The sequence below is a fragment of the Miniopterus schreibersii genome (genome assembly GCF_964146895.1).
Source record: "Miniopterus schreibersii genome assembly, chromosome: 1".
In the NCBI taxonomy this organism is placed as follows: Eukaryota; Metazoa; Chordata; class Mammalia; order Chiroptera; family Miniopteridae; genus Miniopterus; species Miniopterus schreibersii.
The window spans coordinates 142,416,244-142,433,571 of NC_138101.1; the positions used below are offsets into that span (position 1 = coordinate 142,416,244).

The 17,328-nt window shown below is 41.1% G+C and overlaps 1 protein-coding gene across 2 annotated transcripts in view; it reads left to right on the top strand.

Moving 5' to 3' along the window:
* The first annotated feature begins 1,049 nt into the window (after positions 1-1,049).
* EIF2AK4 (eukaryotic translation initiation factor 2 alpha kinase 4) overlaps positions 1,050-17,328 on the top strand; it is a 90,009-nt gene continuing 73,730 nt past the window's right edge. For both annotated transcript variants that reach the window (XR_013997596.1, XM_081119752.1), the window contains exons 1-2: positions 1,050-1,421; positions 16,013-16,125. Coding sequence is in view for 1 of the 2 variants with exons in the window: in XM_081119752.1 (XP_080975878.1) it covers positions 1,278-1,421; positions 16,013-16,125 (257 nt within the window). In the remaining variant the exon portion in view is untranslated. The remainder of the gene's footprint in view (positions 1,422-16,012; positions 16,126-17,328) is intronic.

The window sequence follows — 17,328 nt, forward strand, 5'->3', positions numbered from 1 at the left end:
AGAGTGAAGACTGATTGGTTTTCAAGGCCTCTAGGGAAGAGATGATGGTGGCCTGAACTAAATTACTTGCAGTGGGGTGGAGTGAAGTGGATGGATTGAAGAAATTGTGACAATCTGGATGTGAGAGTTGAGAAAAAGGGAACCCAGGCTCATACTTAGTTCACTTGGGCCGATGTGAGGCCAGTAGTGACATTTATCTAGACAGGGATCACTGGAAGAAGAGTAGGTTCACGGAGAGAAGATGGTTTAACAGGGCCTTGGGTCAAATTAGTACATTTGTGTTATCCAGCCAAAACTGAGTGGATAAGTGACATCAAGATACCCAAATGATTATTAACTAGCAAACAGAACAGGGGTAAGTAAGGTAGACAGAGAAAATGTCACTTAAACCTAACGAGGTAATATGATTATTCTGCATTGACATGCAGCCTTAGTAAGTGACTGAAGCTAAAGTACAATGACAGTGTCTGGGTAGATAATTTTATAAAGTCCAAAAAAGATAATTGGAGGCAGAATATTTCAGAAAGATCCCTAAATTCACATTATTGGGCATGGAACATAATTCTTTTCATGGGACTGTAGTTCATGGAGATGCCTGAGTGGAAAGACTTTTCAATTGAAATTGCAACTGATAGATCCCTAAAGGTGGTAATGTAGGGACAGAGAGCACACATAGGATGTTGAGTCTGTGGTTTAAGGGGATGAGTTTGGGAGTTTAAAACTGGGGGAAAGGGAGTAGTGGTCATCACTTTTGGGAAAGTTTTAGGTGATCCTATGACTTGAAAACCCATCAAAGTCTGTCCCTTAAGATTTTCGTGTCACTACCTAAGCCAGGGTGAAGGAATTCCAGCAGGCATTTCTGTTAAAGAAACATTTCGTGAAAACTGTACCATTTGGCGTTATCATTCCATTCTGATGGATTTGATCTTCCGCGTTCCTCCAGATTCCTTTGCTCTGGTTCTCCCACATTACGCAGGCAGACTTGCGCGGCCGCCTACTCAGAACGCCAGAACCCGCCCCCGGCGCGGCGCCCCGCCCCCGGCACGGCGCCCCGCCCATGGACCGACCTGGCGTGGAGCCCCGGCCCGGGCCCGCTCCGCTCGAGCCCCGCCCACAGCCCGCCCATTGACCGCACAGGCGTGGAGCCGGGGCAACAGCCCTCCCACGAGTGGCTCCCGGCCCACCCGCCACTCCAGACAGCGGATCCCCGCCCTGGAGCCCCGCCCCGGCCCGCCGCAGCCACTGCCGGGCCGTCCCGCCGTGCCCGCCGCGTTGCAATGGCTGGGGGTCGTGGGGCTCCCGGTCGCGGCCGGGACGAGCCGCAGGAGAGCTACCCACAGCGACAGGACCATGAGCTGCAGGCCCTAGAGGCCATCTACGGCGCCGACTTCCAGGACCTGCGGCCGGACGCGTGCGGACCGGTAGGAACCTGACTCGTGGAGTCCGGGCTGGCTTGCTGTGGCCCAGCCTCCATCCGCTCGGCCTCCCCGGGCCAAACCCGGCCCCGCCCTGCCGGAGTCGAGCCTCCCACCCCCTTCAGGATTATGCAGTCCTTTCATCTCCCCCAAATGCAGCCACGCTCACTTTTTGTCCTTTCAGCGGCTCGGCTGGTCTCCAGACCCCCCCCCCCCCCGGGCTGAATTCGCCCACAGTCTTTTCTTCACGTCAGCTCCTCTCTCTTACTTAGCACTTGAGTTGACACCCCGTAACCTCCCTGCTTCCTTCCAGTCATGCGCCTTTTCCCCCCTGAAAGTCCTTGAGTTTGATACAATAGCGCATTCAAAGGGGTCCATTGCAACTTTGTTCTGGGAACGCTTTTTGGGCGCTTGTACAGACCTTACTGATGAACTCAATAAAAATTCTCTTCACTCTCCGTTGTGTTCATAACTGTAAAGTACTCGAGACTTTACTTCCCAGGCATGCTCGCTGTGTTTTCCCGTATGGAGGCATTTTCCTGTACCTTCCAATAAGGCACTTGGCAGAGAGTTTAGAATACATTCATCTTAGCTGCAACGGAGAGGGCGTGTGCTGAGTCTAGACCTTTTTAAATGGCATTTGGTTTAAAAAATTATTTTTCTTTTTGTCTGAAAGTAAGTTAAGTCACATTATAAGCTGCTGATACAGTTTTTCCTCCATCCTTGAAGAGTTATCTACCGAACGATTAGATCTCTGAATATTACCATTTAAAAGATAGTTTTTCCTTCACCTGCCTTTAATATGTTTGTGGATTTTTTCCTGCCCTGGCTGGTTTGGCTCAATGGTTAGAGTGTGGGCCCCCGGGATGGAAAGGTCATGGGTTCAATCCTGGGTCGAGTGTGCTTGCCTTTGTCGCTGGCTAGATCCCTGGCCCCCAAAGACAACTAATCGATGTTTCTCTCTTTCCCTCTCTTTTCCCTCCACTCTCTCTAAAAAGTCAATGGAAAAACTATCCTCTGGTGAGCATTAAAAAACAAAACTCTCTTCCTATTCTCAAAACATTCTTAGAGAACAGCAACAACAATCACATGTCAAACTTTACAGGTGTATAATAGATCCTGATCAAACATAGATCTAGATCTGCTGCCCCCTGCAAGCCCCCCTACTGGGGATTGAGCAGAAAACCCAGGCATGTGCCCTGACCCTGAATCCAACCTCGACTTTTCTGTACATGGTCTGGTATAGGGTTAGAAGCTCAACCAACTGAGACATACTGGCCAAGGCCCTTCATCTGCGTTTAATTCTGACATTTCACAGCATCTTTTTGACACAACCTTATCTACACATCCACTATTTCCTCAACAAATAGGATCTTGTTTCTAGTCATTGGGAACAGCCCTAGACAAAAGACAAAACCCCTGCCCTCAGGGAACTTACTTATGTAGTGTTTAATTTGAAGAGTTACTTTTAACCTGAAATGTAAATATTCCCCTTATGCCTATAATAAAATAACATAACTTTCTGATGATCTGGTAATTTCTTTTCCTAAACATTGAGAACCAGCAAGTAGGCCCAGTAAGCATCCAAAATAGGTGTCACACCTGGACTCACTGCAAAGGCCCTAAGACTTTATTCAGAGCCAGTTTGTTTATTTTATATATGCTTAGTTATCTAGTCCAGTGGCTGCTGAAGGGAGAATGGAGCTGCTATAAGTAGGAATATCAATCCCAGAATTTATAGCTTGTGCCTTTCTAACAAGACAGAAGACTAAGCAAAAACTATAAAGGTCAGGCAGAAGAATTCAGATAGCCATCTGTGGTCCACCATGCACAGGGCACATATCCTCAGCACTTCCATAGGCCCCACAGGCAAACAACTGATGGTTATAAGGATGAATCAGAGCGTATTATTCAGCAAGTACTTATTATCACCTGCTGTTTGCAGTCTTCAGGGAACAGTTACACAGCCACAGTCTTCTATCCAAAACTCTTGAGGCCTGGCGGATTTCGCAGTCCAGAAGTGTTTCCATTCACATTCGTTTGTGCATATGCCATACCTTACCTAACACCTCCCTCAGTGTGTGTTTGGGGCAAGTTGAGGGGCAGCATCTAAAATCAAACAACTAAATGTGTAACCTGGATAAATAAAGACTATTAATAGCCTTGTGTCAGTTCAGGCCAAATTTGCTGCCAGTAAATTCAGGTCAGAATTTATTGACCTGACTAAACTTCAGGTTTTTTAAACTTCTGAAGTTTTTAAAACTTCTTTTTGGAGGTTGTGTTATAATGTAGATTTCAATTTAGTAGCATATGTATATCATTTATAAATAGCTAAACATTTTGGGAGTGAATGCTAAAAATTATTTTACATATTAAGTTTGGAAACCACTAGTTTAAAATATAATTGTCTCTAGAGTTATACACTTACTAATTTAACTATTTTGGCTAATTTCCCATGTCAGCAAAGGGTCTGCTCATTTTTAATTTGATGGCTATTGCAAACTTCCCTCCCCAAAAGGTTGATTCTGTCTCAAGTCCCACCAGTAGCGTGTGAGAGTAGTTTTCCTACATTTTCATCAATATGGTAGATGTCAGACTTTTTCATCTTTGCCAGTAAGTAAATGAACATTTTTATTTCTTAGTATTATGTAGGCTACCTTTGTTTGTAAGCAATGAATTTTTCTTTTTCTGTGAACTGTTTGTTCATGTTCTTTGGTTCATTTTTTCCACTGTATTGTATATTTTCTTGTTCATGTGTCAGAGCTATTTATTTGTTAATAAAATTAGCATTTTGAGTTATATATTGCAAATATTTTCCCCTAATTGACCATGTGCATTTTGATATTTATGTAATTAACCCAATTTTTAAAACTTTAATATAGTCAAAATGACCTGTTTTTTGCTTTATGGTCCCTGTAGATTGTTTTATTTCTAGAAAATATTTTTCTGCTCATTGTTATAAAAAATTGAAATCTTTGAGGTTTTCTTTTAATTTTTTCAAGACTTTATTTTTAAACTTTTATCAAATAAATACAGAAATAACTTTTTTTTAAAAGTTCTTATTTCCATCTAAGTATGAATCTAGGCTGTCCTCTCCCACTCCCAATTAGCCAGTTATATTAACACCAATGATTTTTTTTTTTTTCAATTTTTTCTAGTACTGTAGTTCCCCCTTATCTGAGGGGAATACATTCCAAGACCCCCAGTGAATGCCTGAAACTGTGATACTACCAAACCCTATATACTATGTTTTTCCCTATACATACCTATGATAAAATTCATTTTATAAAATAGGCACAGTAGGAGGTTACAGCAATAATAAAATAGAACAGTTATAACAATATGTTGTAATAAAAATTATGTGAATGTGGTCTGTCTTTCTCTCTGGAAATACCATATTGTACTGTATTCACCCTTTTTGTGATGATGTGAGGTGATGAAATGCCTACATGATGAGATAAAGTGTGATGAGATGAAGAGAGGCGAATGACATAGGCATTGTGGCATAGTTTTATTGATCTTCTGACAAGATGTCAGAAGGGAAGTAATCTGCTTGGGGAGATCCTGGGTCATCAAGCCATGAAGATATTGATAGTTGAAGATCCTTTTTTATTTTTTATTATTTATTTATTTTTAAATATGTGTATTGATTTCAGAGAGAGGAAGGAAGAGGGAGAGAGATAGAAACATCAGTGATGAGAGAGAGTCATTGATCAGCTGCCTCCTGCACACCCCCACTGGGGATCGAGCCCGCAACCCGGGCTTGTGCCCTGCCGGGGAATTGAACCACGATTTCTTGAATCATAGATTGGTGCTCAACTGCTGAGCCACGCTGGCCAGGCTACTTTTTCTTTTTATTTATTGATTTTAGAGAGAGAGGAAGGGAGAGAAACATCAATTTGTTGTTCCACTTATTTATGCATTCAATGCATTCATTGGTTGGTTCTTGTATGTGCCCTGACTGGGGATCGAACCCACAACCTTGGGGTGTCCAGATGATGCTCTAACCAACTCAGCTAGTCGACCAGGGTAGTGAGGATCCTTAATAGTTGAATTGGATCACAGTTGACCTCAAGTAACTGAAACTGAAAAGTGTAACTACAGATAAGGGGGGATTGCTGTACTAATTTGGAACGCTACTTTCACATTATCTGAGACTGGTAGCTTCATAAGGACAGGATCGGTGTGTTTGTTCACAGCTACATGCCAAGTGCCTGGTAAAAAGCTCTCAAATTCTTTATTGAATGAAATAATTCCCAAATGTGTTTGGGTCTATTGTTGATTCTCTCTTCTGTCACATTAATCTATTTAAGTACTGCTACCACATTGCTTTAATTATTATAGATTTATAATAAGCCTTAGTATTTAGTGTGGTCGCCATTTACTTTACAGAATTTTCCTGACTAGTTTTATTTTAGTTTTTCCATATAAACTTTGAAATCAACTTGCCTGGTTCAAAAAATTATGTTAGCATTTTTACTGGAATAACATTACATGTATTTAATTTGGGGAGAATTCAGATTCTGAATATTATTTTCTTTCATTATTTAAATTTTCTATTACTGTTGACATACAATATTATATTAGTTTTAGATGATAAGACATTTATATAACATGAAGTGATCACCCTGAGAAGTCTAGTACCCACCTGACACCATACATAGCTATTAAAATATTATTGACTATATTCCGTATGATGTACTTTACATCTCCGTGACTGTTTTTATAACTGACAACTTGTATGTCTTAATCCCTTCCCCTTTTCCAGATTCTGAGTATTTTAATGTTTGTTTAAAATGGAGCTGTAGGTTATTAAGCTTTTTTAAGGAATCGAACATTGTTTAAAAATTCTTGCTAGTTTGACACACTTGAGAGCAGAGGTGAATGAACTCGATAATATTTACAAGATCAGTTACAGAAAGTATTCATTTTTAGGAAAAGGGGAGAAAAATCAGTGAATAAGGCATTTAACATAAAATCAGAGGAAGTCAAATATTGAATGATCTCTCCTATATGTGAAATCTCAAACAAACAAAGCTCATAAATTGAATGATTGGTAGTTGGGGGGATGGGCAACCTATTAGGTTAAATAAGTTGAATTTTAAAAACATAAAATCTAGAAGAATGTTATCTAATTTCTATTTTCTGAGCTTTTACTATCATCATTTTTGTTTTTGATATCTTCACAAACTTATAACCAAAGGTTTGCCCAGATTACCCAGTTTATGCATGTTACTTTATTTCTAGATTTGTTCTATTTTCTCACAGACTAGTTTCTTCCCCATAGAAGTTACAGAGTATGAGATCTGAAGCAGCTAAGAAACAAGAGGCCATGTTGAGCCAAATCTTGCTATCAAAATTTAAGGATGATATTAGCAGAATCCTAGGTAACAATTTTACGCCAAACATCTGAAAGTGATTTGAATTGTGTAACTTTTAAAAAATATATAATTGTGGTAAAAAACACATAATATAAAAGTTACCATCTTAACCATTTTTTTAAACATTTTAAAAAATATTTTTTATTTATTGATTTTTAGATTGAGAGAGAGAGAAACATCAATCTGTTGTTCCACTGACTTATGCATTCATTGGTTGATTTTTTTTTTTTCTTCACCCAAAGATATTTTAGAGAGGGATGGAGAGAGAGAGAAGCATCGATGTGAAAGTGAAACGTTGATTGGTTGCACACCCCAACAGGGATCGAACCCCAAATCTAGGTATGTGCCTTGACTGGGAATTGACCCCGAAGCCCCTTGGTGCACAAGATGCCACTCCAACCAACTGAGCCACACGGGTCAGGGCTCTTTGGCAGATTCTTGTATATGCCCTGACCAGGGGTCAAACCCACAACCTTGGCATATCAGGATGACACTCTAACCGACTGAGCTGCCCAGCAGGGCCATCTTAACCATTTTTAAGAATACATTTTAGTAGTGTGATGTATACTTACATTGCTTACAATGAAAAATTGTGTTGGTATTTTTAATTAATTTCCCAAACCTAATCCTCACTCTGCTGGTTATCTTGTAAGCAGGTGAAGCTTAATCATGGGCTGTAATTCTTATGCTTTAACCTTGGAACCAAAAAATTTGCTGCTGTGTGAAATGGCTGATAAAATTCTCAGTTTTTACTAGTCTTATCCTTTACTCCAGTACTTTTAACAGAAATAGACACATTCTTAAACCTGTTGATTTTGTTGGGCCTGTTAGAAAGTGCCTGAGGAAAGCACATTCATACTGAGCAGCAGGGATTTGTAACAGCATTGGCTCCTCTAAGAGGTGTGCTTTGTGCCAGTGTTCCTAATTCTTTGTGGGTAATTTAAAGTCCTTGGGGTTTGTTTCTTGAAGAGCTTTGGGTTTTTTTTATGAATTCTAAATGAGTATTACCTCTGTTATGTAGGGCTGAATTTACATTACTCTCTCACTCTTTATATGCTTGAGGATTTGTTGGACTATTTTATAACAGTTCAGGAGAGTACCAGCTTCATGATCCCATTAGGAAGCAAATTTAACTCATATCTTACCATGATATTACTTCTCTCCATTACTACTTTTTATGCGGCTTACATGTCACTTGCATTTCAGTCTTCCAAACAATTTTTTTTCTCAAGTAGGATTTTGTATATTTTGGAGCTGATACATATTCATTGTGTTTTCCTCTCCTTTAGTGCTCTCAAAAAATTTTGATTACTGTTAGGGTTTGGACCAGTGATATGGGCTGGGAAAGATTTCACAACTAAAAGAAGAGATACAGAAGGAAAGTTTATTTTTACTTTCTCTGAGAAGAGAAAGGGCCAGTGCATTGCTAATCAATACAAGGGCCAGAAACAAAAGGGCCAGCCTGCTTTTAAGCAGGTACTGTTGCTAGGTGACAAAGAAGGGAGGGGTTTGGGTTGTCTTGAAGTTGAGCAGATACCAGGGAGGTTGTCTTGAAAAGTTTTACTTTGTTTGCTTTCCAGGAGACAGTCCAGCAGATGTCCTAGCGAGGTGTCTTATCATTGTTTTTCCCAAGCCCATAAAATGTGCTTAGAGCAAAAGTTATGAAGAGTTTAAAAGAGGCTTGTTTGAAGGGGAGGGTGGAAGGGAACTTTCTACTGACTAGAGACTCCTTGGTGTGAATTATCCCTGAGTTGTGAAAACAGCAGGGAGGAGAGGGATGCAAGAATATACCTTGAGAGTAGCTTAGATTGTCTTGCAGTTTGAACAGAGGGGCTGTTTGAATCAGAGGAGCCAGTAATCTTGGGTTTTAATTACCAGATGCTTCTCATAAATCATGGAAGGCCACTGCACAGAAAAAGAAAGGCCTTTTTACTGGCATTACAGTTACCCCTTATTTTGTGTTTATTTGCCTGCAACTATTTCAAGATTTCCTTTTGCAGGTTAGGTCAAAGATTTTTATCAGTACTGAATTCTGGTGACTAGTTATCCTCTAAACCCATGAGCAGCCCTACCCCACCCCACTCCCCAACACATCTTGGTGGTTAAATCATTTTTAATCAAGATATGTTCAGCTCCAGGAGTCCTTGAATGCCCTAATATGAGCTAATGCTTGGTATTCTAAACATGTTTTGCATAAAAGCTTCTTCACATACTGGGGAGTCTCTCAGTTTACTTAAGAAAAACCTGACAAAGATTGTGTTATCCCTGAAATCACTGTTGCCTCACTGTTTTCCTCCCATAGGGAGCCTTTATTGGTTATGATTAAGTTTAACAACATGTGACAGAAAACTACAAAGTTTGCTTTTTGCATGTAAAAGTCCAGAGTCTAGGGCTTTTTCTAAATTGCTGTTCCACCATTGACCTTCATGGTTCAAAATGACGGTTTGAACTCCGTCATACCTGCATTCCAGCCATCTGGAAGGAAAAGGGAATGAAGCTCTATATGTTAGTTCTTTCATCTTATTGGCCAGAAATTAACTCAATGGTTACACTTAGATGCAAAGAGGTCTGATAAATGTATCCAGTTAAAAAAATCAGGAGTTCTATTGTTAAGAAATGTCAAGGGATGATCTTTGGCATCAATTCAGGCTGAAAAAGGAAACTTTGTTCAGTGCAAAACAGCTTAATTGTGATACAGCAGGGTGTGAAAACAGCAGGGCTGTGAGGCTGCCCTGGAGCCAGGCCCCTCTCAAGCTAGACAGCTTTGCTCTGCCTTTTTTTTTTTTTTTAAATATATCTTTATTGACTTCAGAGAGAGGAAGAGACAGAGATAGAAACATCAATGATGAGAGAGTCATTGATCGAGCCCGCAACCTGGGCATGTGCCCTGACCGGGAATCGAACCCTGATCGCCTGGATCCCAGGTGGACGCTCAACTGCTGAACCACTCCCGGCCTGGCTGCTCTGCTTCTTGATGCGGCCCTCTCCTCTTCTCAGGCTGGTCTGCTCTGGCCTGTGCTGCTCCACTCCCCACCACCTTCTGTGTTTCAGCTTTCAGTGGAAAGGGAAAGTGCACTCCCAGAGCCACAGGGGAGCTGGTTTACATAGACAGAGGTCCCCATTCCTGGCCTCTGATTAGTGTGTCCTCATGCAAATGAGGACTCCAAATCCTCGAAGTTTGATTGGTCTGAAAGGCACCTTCCTGATAGGTCAGAATGGAGATGCTCTGATTGGTTGGTGAAAATGTTGCTGGGGGATATGGCTGTGTAGCTTCCATAGATGGAAAGCTTCAATCCTATTTGCTGAAACAGAATTCCAGGAACTCTTGTAAGGGCTGGCTCCATGGCAGAAACAGTACAGCCAGGGAGGTCAGTGCAGAGGCATAGGGGTCATTAGAGGCTTTTCTGTGAACTACTGTTTGCATGAGCAGCCCCTTTGTAGAAATAGCTACTAGGTTCTGTTTTCAAAATTTTGAGCCCAGTTAGCCACCAGGAGTCCTCCTGAGTGGCTATTTCTTTCTCAGGGTCCACAGAAATACCCTAAAGCATTCCCTTTAGTAAAATATCTTCAAAATGTGTGGTCCCCCAATAGGCCTCTGTGTGCTGAAGCCTGCTTCCTCTTTCAGAGACTCTGGCAGAAAGTGAAGGCCCCACTTGTACCATTTCCCAAGAAGGTTAGTTACATTCAGATATACTCTTCACTTTCTACATGAAGATGAAAGAGAATGTTAAACCAGACTTGTTATCTTATATATGAAGAGATAACACACTTCCTGTGGTATATATTGTCTGTATGTTACAAATTTGTTTCTCTGCTGGGCCCAAGAAAGGCCTATCCTTTGGTTTGCATTTGTAGTTTCTACTTATACAGCTTTCTGATATAGGTCTACTTCTTATATTTACATGATTCTTGTTCTTTCCAACTATAGGGCACTACTCCAACTTTGTTGCTTCCAAAACAGAAGATCTGCAATTTTTCCTAGGTGGTCTGCTTGCATTTTAACATTTTGACTTACCTCTTTCACATTGGGCTTGCCAGGTTTTGAATATTTTACTTTAAGACCATCTATCTGTATGGCATTTCTCCTCATTTTCGTACCTTATTACTTTTGCCTCTTTTAAGCTATCAGTTGATACGGATTTAGAGCAGTATTCTCATTTGTTGTTCAGAAATAAAGTTTTCACTGGTCAACAGCCAAATGAGAAAATGAAAGGCAGAATAATGTATAAGTGAAGGTATGTTAGCATAAGATAAATTGATCCTTCTTAGGATAAGACTGAGCTCTACTGTATTTTTTTACTTCCTCCTACTTTCAGCACTAAAATATTCTTTATCTTCTAAAGTGATATATACAGTAAAGAGGAAACAAAAAAGTATTTTCTTGACAAAATTTATGTTGGTGATCATAATGTCTCTCTAAAATCTGTGGCCTATGAGATGAGAAAGCCTGTAAAGATTTGATCTTCTAAAAAGAAAACACAAGTGAAATTTTGTTTGTATCTGTCTCATTAGCCTGTCAGTTTTTACATATCTAAAATGGAGGTATATAACCTCTCTGCTTCACTGGATTGATAGAAAATGAGTAACAATACCACACACAACAAAGACTGGTTGGTAGGATTTACTTCAGAATAACCCAAGGTGGTGGTTGGAGGTAAGGGCAACCTATAGATACACAAGATTGGCCATAAATTGGTAATTGTGGAAACTCTCTGGTACATAGTGTTCATTATATCATTATCAGCTTTGTTTGCAAATTTCCAAAAGTGAGTCTATTTAAGGAGACTGGTCAAGGCCATAGTCTTTCCTTTTCTTTTTAGCAACGAAAATGCTTCCTATGAGAAAGTCTCCCTAATATATAAAGCAGGTAACAGCTGACCTGCCCTGGTTGAAGGGGGACCGAGAGGCCTGGGGCCCTGTTAGCTCAGTCTCACCCTTGCCCCTTGAAGGTGCCTCAGAGGAAACCTACCATGCTTTACTTGTTTTTTGTGTGTGTGTTTTTAGTTGATTTTAGAGAGAGAGAAGAAGACAGAGAGAGAGAGAGATTGATTGATTTGCTGTTCCACTTGTTTATACATTCATTGATTGATTAATCTTACATGTGCCCTGACCGGAGATCGAAGCTGCAACCTTAGTATCTGGGACAACAGGCTCTACCTGCTTTTTCTGTCACACGGAAGACAAGCCACATCTCCTGTCAAATACCAAAGCCCAGTCTGTCTCTGTCATCCCCCTCTGCCTATGGCCCTGTTCCCTGTGCCCCCTTACTGCCTAACCCAAACCTCCTTGAAGGGGTTGTTACCTAGACTTGCTGTGTTCTCTTCCTCGCCTAGCGTTTGCTCCCATCACACTAGGGTCTGCATTCAGTGCCCACAGAAGCCACTCTCGTCAAGATCACCTACAGTCCCCGCATTACCCCAGCGCTGGATGCCATCTGTCCTCATCCTGCTCAGCCTCAAGGAGCATGTGTGACAAGATACTTTCCTTCAGTTTCCTCCCTTGAGGCCCAGTCTCTTGTCAGCTTTACCTTAAATTCAGATTTTTCTCTCTCCTTTGCTAGCAACACAGGCTGAATCATCTTAATAGCTTTTGACTTCTGCTCTTACTCTTCCCTGTTCATTCTTTACTCAGCCACCAAAGTGATCTCTTAAAATATATGTTAGATCATACCATTCCCATCTTAAAACCCTGACAGATATTTAACCTGCCTGACAAGGCCCTCTGTGATCCAGCCTTTCCTTATGACCCCCACTTCACCTGGCCTCCCCCATCTCTCCTGTGTTCCAGACACACTGGTCTCCTTTTGTTTTTTGGAATACACCAATTTCTTCCTTGCTTTGAGTCTCTCATATATTTTTCCCTTGTCTGGAATGCTTGGTCTCTGGCTTGTCTTAGCTTAAGTGCAACATCACAAATAGGTCTTCCCTGATAACCATCTCCAAGCGTGTTCCCTCCTACCCACCACCAGACATTCTCTAAGTACAGTGTAGGGGAGGCAACACTGTGCCTCTGTCCTCTTAGGGTCTCTGGCTGGGTCTGAGAATTAAATTAACATAAAACAGATTAACATAAGAAAAGCATATAGATTATTATATGTACATAGGAAGCCCCATAGAAAAATGAGGACCCAAAGAAGTGGCTAGGCCTAAAGTGTTTATATAGTAGGTTGAACAAAGAGAGGCAACTGTGGGAAAGTAAGTAAAATATATGAGGAGACTAAAGGAAGAGTTATTTTAACTTTGTTTAAAGTATGTTTTTATTTTATTTTTTTTTAGAGGAAGGAAGAGGGATAGAGAGATAGAAACATCAATGAGAGAGAACCATCAATCAGCTGCCTCCTGCACGCCTCCAACTGGGGAGTCAAGCCCCAACCCAGGCATGTGCCCTGACCAGGAATTGAACCATGACCTCCTGGTTCATGGGTCGACACTCAACCACTGAGCCACACCTGCCGGGCGATAAGAGTTATTTTAACAAGATCTGTGCACATAATTCTCTTGGCCTCAACTCCCTGTCGGTGGTGATAAGAATGTTTCCCTCTTCCTGGTATAGGAGGGCATCTTTCACATGGAAATATTATCTCCTGCTTTTAGGAAGAAAAGAGGAGGTCAGCCCGGCCGGGCGTGGCTCAGCGGTTGAGCGTCAACCTGGGATCCAGGCGATCAGGGTTTGATTCCCCGTCAGGGCACATGCCCAGGTTGCGGGCTCGATCAATGCCTCTCTCATCATTGATGTTTCTATCTCTCTCTCCCCCTCTCCTTTCCTCTCTCTCAGATCAATAAAGATATATTTAAAAAAAAGGAGGTCAGAGTGCCCTTCTTGTACCTGCTGCTGTTTTCAAGCACCTTTAGCACAAAATAATCCTTATGCGAAAGTGGTCTATTTTGGGATGGCCTATTCTGTCACCCTTCAAGGGCATCACACCATCTTTTCAATAGTACTTTCTAAACTTGAACTTACACGTGTATTGTTTGTTTTTCCCCACCAGACTGGAAGTTCTGTAACAACTGGAACCATGTCTGTTTTCTCACCTCTGTTTGCTAACACTATCTGACAGCTGGCTCTCAATAAGTGTCAGTGACAAGGCACGATGGGTGAATGAGTGGATGAAATCCACTTATGGATCACAGATGTTTAACCCTCCCCAGGACGACATTCACAGAATTGTGCTTTCCTGGAGCCTTTCCACAGCTTTTTATCAAAGATTATTATAAAACCATATAAAAACAGCTTACAGCCCTAGCCCGTTTGGCCCAGTGGTTAGAGCGTCAGCCCTCTGACTAAAGAGTCCCAGGTTCAATTCCAGCCAAGGGCACATACCTCGGTTGCAGGCTCGATCCCCGGTCCCGGTCGAGGTGCATGCGGGAGGCAACCAATTGATGTGTCTTTCTCACATCGACGATTCCCTCTCTCTCCCTTCTTCTCTCTCTGAAAAGCAATGGAAAAAATATCTTCAGTGAGGATTAAAAAAAAAGAAAACAAAAAAAACCTGAGCTTACATATTTTATACACATAGTTGATGAGAACTTTATCATGTAATTTAGGGTGCCATATGTAAGGTTCATGTTAAAAATTTCTGCTTGAGTTTAGTGTTGTATTTTGTTGCCTCTAAAAGAATTTTTATGCTCTCTCTTTTTTGTAAAATGTGAAATAATGTCATATGTCTCTTTTTTCCCTGGCTGCTTGGACCTTCTAAGATAAAGTTAAGGCAACAGCCAATCACAGCAGCTCAGGCTGATGAAAAAGACACAGGTTTGGGAGTTGGATTTGAATTCCAGCCTTGTCACTGTATATCTGCAGGCAAGAAACTGAAATCCTGAGCCTGAGCTGCTCCATCTATAAAATGGATGTAGCGCAGCCCTGGCCATTGGGGCTCAGTTGGTTGGGGGTCATGCTGTGCACCAAAAGGCTGCCAGTTTGATTCCCAGTCAGGGCACATGCCTGGGTTTTGGGCTTGATCCCTGGTGAGACCAAATGTTCTCCTTACCGGGTTCTTTGTCTCGTGGAGTGGAAGAATGAAATTCATGGACAACGTGAGAGTAAGGGAAAGAGTACAAAGGTTTATTGTGTAAACAAAGCAAAGCTCTTGGCGTGTGAGAGGGTTCCCAAAAGGGGTTGCCACCAAAGCTCACTAGTCTAGGGGTTTATATATTTCCTATATTTGTTCTTCATTGGCTCATTCTAAGAATTCTACCTGAGTAACAGCCAATCCCTCTTTGTCTTTAGTTTCCCACTTTAGGGGATCTGGTGTAGAGCAAACTTGTTTTTCTCTGTAGGGCAAACTTGTTTTTCTCATTTCCTGTTTGCTCAGAACATTTCACCTTTGCATGGTTCCTTTTTCCTGAGGGTCCCCAACACTAAACTGCCTGGCCGTTTTAACTCCTCACTGGTAGGGGGCGTGCAGGAGGCAGCTGATGGATGATGTTTCTCTCTCTCCCCCTCCTTTCCCCTCTCTCCACAAAGAAAAACCAATAAAAAATATTTTTTATAAAATAGAGACAGCACCTACCTTGCAGAGTTGGTAAAGTGCCTGGACCATATGAGTAGATGTTTCTTCCCTCAGCCTCCCCTTTCTCATGATATAAAGATAACAGAAACCGCCTCAAGTCTTTTTTTTGGAAAAGTATACTTAATACATAAAAGGACAGTAGAGTAGTTATTTGGTGAAAAGCAGTGGGTTGAAAGCATAAATAGTTTTAGAAGCTCTCAGATTTCCATGTGAAGGTTTTCACTTATTATTCTTAGTATCCACCTCTCAAGTGAAATATCCTCTGACCCCCACCTGTCTGAATGTCTTCTTCATGCCCCACTGTGTTCCGTTTCTTCACAGCGCTCACCACTATTGGAAGGTATTCATCTGTCTTCAGGTTTGCATCAGGTAGTTGGGTCCTTGTCTGTCTAAAGTACCCCTGTACTCCCAGCCTCTGGGACAGCACTCAAATGTAATTGCACTCAATAACATTTGAATGAATGGAAGCTACAAAGAACATTTTAGTTCACTCCTTAGGTAACTTTGAAAAGGAAAATACATTCTTTCTGGCACAGGTTTTATTTTTAAACTATGCTTTAGGAAAATATGACCGAAAACTGTATCAGATATTATGTGTAATATTTAGAAAGTAGAACTTTTGAACTAAGATGATCATTATCTTAATCATTAATGATTGGCTCTCTAGAGTTAAAACATATATATGTTTTTTTCTTTTTCTCTTTTAGGTCAAAGAGCCCCCTGAAATCAATTTAGTTCTATACCCCCAGGGCCTGGCTGGTGAAGAAGTATATGTAAAAGTGGATTTGAGGGTTAAATGCCCACCAACCTATCCAGATGTGTGAGTACATTATAAATAGCTATGATGTGATTTCAGTTCTTGGTTTCGACCACATAAAAACAGGTTGAATTCAACAGTATTTTCTCCTTCTTGCCGCCATTCCATTTAAAATCTCATTTCTTATCACTTGTATTTCATTAAAACTATACCAGCAATAGACATTTTCATAAAACCTACCTCTTGTTCAGTCAGCTTCTAGTTATAGAATAGATACTACAGATACTAATATTTGCTTCATGACCAGTTGTTTGCTTCTTCTGATATGTTAGCTTTTGTTTGTTTAGTTCTTTATAAACTGAGGAGAGGAACAGTCTAGAAGAAAAGGAGAAAGGAGTGGTAGCTTGTGTACTCAGTTTTTAAGTGTGACCAACCTTAGGACTTAGAGTAGCCTTCTGGGACGAATGGGACTTGACTCCCTCTAGAGCAGGGATTTAGAGTCACCCTGCACAGCATGTGGCATCCCTGGCTCCTACCCACGATTACCAGGCCTGTTCTCTAGCCAATGACATGACCACAGAACCCCACATATTTCCACATCACCTCTGGTTGAGAAGCACTGATAGAGCAGAAGCAGTAGCAATCAGGACTCAAGTTCTTTTTCTGAAGTATCATACATGTTTCCTGTAATCTTTCCCCCAGACATTCCGCACGGAAAGGCAGATCGGCCTGGATGATGTTTTGTGGTTTGGTCTTATTGTACAGGGAATCAGTGAAGAAAAGTGACAATAAAAGGAAGCACTGCCTTACACAGAGGGTGGTAAATTTATGGAGTTTGTTATCCTAAGAGGTGATGGAGGATATGCAAATATACATAGTTCAAGATGAGCTCCTTAAAGTTAGTGACCCTCTTTTGCCCCAACACTGTGTCCAAAGTAGGTAAGTAGGTATGCAGAAAGTTTATTAATGAATTGATTAAAGAATAATTAAATTTCTGAAAGCAGAATAAGATAGTGCCTCTCTAGGTTTTACTTCTTCTGATACCAACTGAATGTCCAACAATTCAATTCAGTTCTGATACAAACTCTTCTTAGTTATTGCAGACCCCATGGGTTAAGGCTTAGTCCCACAAGGCTTCAAATGCCAGTTGCAAATACCAGTACTTCTGACTAGCTAGCTATAAATTTGCAGGTTCCCACAACCCCTCCTTGGGTTCAATAGTTTGCTAGAACCACCTCACAGAACTCAGGAAGGCAATTTACTTAC